Here is a 3419-nt window from a genome sequence, read left to right as displayed (position 1 = left end):
GTCCGCAATCTCTTTATCTCTCTCTCTCTCCCTCTCTCTCTCTCTCTCTCTCTCTCTGTCATTCGCTCTCTCTTTTCCTCTTGGTGTTTGTTATATTCTTTCATCCTATCACTTCTTTGTCGATTTTCTCACGTTCAATTCATTATTTTTCCCTCTCTTCCCTCTCACGTATTCTTAGTCGCCGTCTCTTTCCTAATCACTTTACTTATCCTCTCATTCTGCTCTGTGGTGTGTGTGCGTGTGTGTGTTTGTGTTTGTGTGTATGTGTGCACGTGCGCGTGTTGCGTGAAAGTGTGAGTAGGAGCGCGTGAGTATCTCGTTCTTAGTTTCTTTTAAATTGCTTTTTTTTATATATATTCTACCTGTCTACTTCTCGAAGCAGAAAGAGAGGAAGTAAGGGAGAACGAGGGAGGGAGAGAGAGAGAGAGAAAGAAAGAAAGAGAGAGAGAGAGAGAGAGAGAGAGACAGAAGGAGAATGAAACAGAAAATGGAACAATCTCAGCTTCACTCACACTTCGAATTGCACTCCTTCTCTCATTCACACTTACATATATTGTGCTTTTGTCTCTGGGTTTGTTGTTTGACTATTTCGACTTCACTTTTCGAGTCAGACACATCTTTTCGTTATTTTGTGTTGCTGGGAGCCGAAGATCATTTCCCTTTCTGCCTAATACCTACCTGTTAAGATCAGAGATGTTATTAGTTATATTAATGTTGATGATGGTTCCTTACAATTCAGCCCGTAAGTTAAGATGCAAGACAATATTTTCCTTTTCAGCTCCAACACTCAATCTTTCTGTGTTAGATCTCATACTTACATTCTTTGGGTGCCTGTGATTACTATATATTTCTATCTCGCCCTAATTGCCCTTTTTCGCTCTCATTTTCTTCTACACACACAGAGACACACAGTCACACACACACACACACACACACACACACACACACACACACACACACACACACACACACACACCACACAGTCACATATAATATATTGTAGCCCACTGTGCCGATTCCCTAAATTGCTTGTACACCCAACCCCCAATGCAATCAATATATTATTTAGCTACATGTGGATGCGTGTATATCCATTTCATTTACACGATGCGTGTAAATATTTTTCTGGTAAAATGCTCATGTATTATATATAAAAAAAACTGCATATATAATGTATAACTTAGAAGCAACGCCGCTGATATGCTAACACACACGAGGTCTAAACATGGCCGCCCTCACGAAATTCTCAGAAGGAATTCCGGAACGAGCTTTGACAGATCACTGTAGAGACGCTTCTGAAAACAAAATTTCAGTAACCGTTGGAAAACCGATTATAGACGTCACTCAATCAATTCTCAGCAATATCTGAAGAAGGAATTTTTATATTTCGAAATATTATAAGAGACTATGAATAATTAAATTATAGCAGTTACCATAGGCCATTCTGCATTGTTGTATAATTGAAGAACGTTATGTTTTACAAATATATATATATATACATATATATATACACACACATATATTTATACATGTATATACATACATACATACATACGCACGCACCCATAGAATAACACACACACATATATATATGTTCTTTTACTTTTACTTCTTCCTAAATAGGTTTTTCTCTCGAACTGTACATTCTATGCATTTCGATCGAATCCCCAACATGTTAAAACGGGATATCGTAACAAGGTATCAATGACCTGGAAAGTAGCTTGCGTTTTACCCCTCGTTTGTATAATTTACTCCTTCCAATGTTCCGCAAGCTATCAAGCATATGTAGCCTGGATTTTGTTTACTTCATACCCTAATTTTTGGATGCTTATTCGTATATACAACAAAACCTGTTGCTAATCGTACTCCTATACGGGAAACCTTTACATCTACTTACACCGTTAAACCACTACTGTTTCTGGACGTTGCTTGGATCTTTAATTCGTAAAATTAAACTACGTTTAAGTTACGAGTTACAATTTTGTTTTCAATTTTGTTTACAGTAATGTTTTCTTTTGACACATTCTACCAGTATACGAAGTTTCAAATTTTTTAGTTAACTAGAAAATTCCGTCTATCAAACAGAAAAGATCACGTTGCTTTAATATATTCTACGAATCGCTGGAGGTCATTAACTTCCAACGCGTTGAGCCTTGGATCTTACCTTTACACGCACACACACACTCACACGCGCACACACACACACACACAGACACGTACACACACACGAACGCACACATGTATGTAAGACTAAAACCTATGCATCAAAGTGCTGGGAGTGAATGAGCCTCACGCAATCTGGAGAAGATATATAAATCGAACTTTTAGTGGTTTATCGGCGCGCACATGCACGCACGCACACACATACAGACACACACACACACGCACACACACACAGGTACATACATATATCCTGGAGTACTAAGAAATTTCTGGTGTGGTGACCGAGTGCGCAGGTAGATTACCAGGGTAAGTTGAACTCTAAACCGTGGCGAAGAGAACTGACGTATGAGATGAAGACCTCAAATAGAAAAACCTGAGATATGTCGTTCGTGGCGTCATTGGAAAATATTTGCAACAACTTTCTGCTATTAGTATTTTAAAATAGCCTGCCTGTACTACCCACCCATCGCCACTTAAAATCATCTGGCTATCATCTTAACTGATACATAAGAAATACACGACAAAATGACGGTAGAATCTTCTTTTCCGCTGTTTCACTCTCACCGTCCTTCTCACCTTCTGAGCATTCATGTGTTCACACACACGCACACAGATAATATATTGTAGCTCACTGTGCCGATTCCCTTAATGTGCTTGCACTCCCGACCTAATGCAGAGTATTTCAGCAGATAAAATTCGACCACCATATATCTACAATGAGTGGCAGCAGTTTGAACTCAATGTATGCAGGATGGGACAGACAACAGCTAAATATGTGGCTGATAGTCAAATGACAGCAATCACAGCACTCAAATGTTGCCTATAGATTTGCCAGGTGCAGCTTCATCGATTTTAGGTAACTCCAAGAAATTATGCAACAAAATCTTCTGGGTCACCAAAAACAATTGTTGCAGGAACTGGAAATGCAGTACAAAGGATCCAGTGAAGAAGAACAGCAACCTATTAAGACATTCTTAGGAAGGATGTCATAGAATTCGAAAAGAAAAGGGCCAGAGTAATACAGCTTTCGTTTCCGACTTATTTGGCTCTACCAAGAAGCTACTCGTGAAGATGCTTTGGCGAAAGCTCAGTGGGTGGAGGAAATACCTTTTATTCTCGACTGCCTGAGTGACCCAGTCTGGAGAAGGTTGCTACAAGAAAGCTATATGTGTGGCAGTAGGATTCGGCTCTTTGTCACACTTCCGGAAAAAAGTCAGAGGTGGTAGTCGGAGTAGTTCTATAATATCACCAGTCTC

General features: G+C 39.4%; 1 protein-coding gene across 1 annotated transcript in view; it reads left to right on the top strand.

Annotated features, from left to right (window-relative positions):
* The first annotated feature begins 478 nt into the window (after positions 1–478).
* The window catches only part of LOC118766816, a 16886-nt gene continuing 13945 nt past the window's right edge, over positions 479–3419 (top strand). The window contains exon 1 of the mRNA XM_036510599.1: positions 479–742. Within this exon, the coding sequence (XP_036366492.1) occupies positions 694–742 (49 nt within the window). The 5' untranslated portion in view covers positions 479–693. The remainder of the gene's footprint in view (positions 743–3419) is intronic.

The sequence above is a fragment of the Octopus sinensis genome, linkage group LG18 (genome assembly GCF_006345805.1).
Source record: "Octopus sinensis linkage group LG18, ASM634580v1, whole genome shotgun sequence".
Lineage (NCBI taxonomy): Eukaryota > Metazoa > Mollusca > Cephalopoda > Octopoda > Octopodidae > Octopus > Octopus sinensis.
Note: the sequence above shows the minus strand (reverse complement) of the source record. Positions and strands in the feature narration are given on the sequence as shown.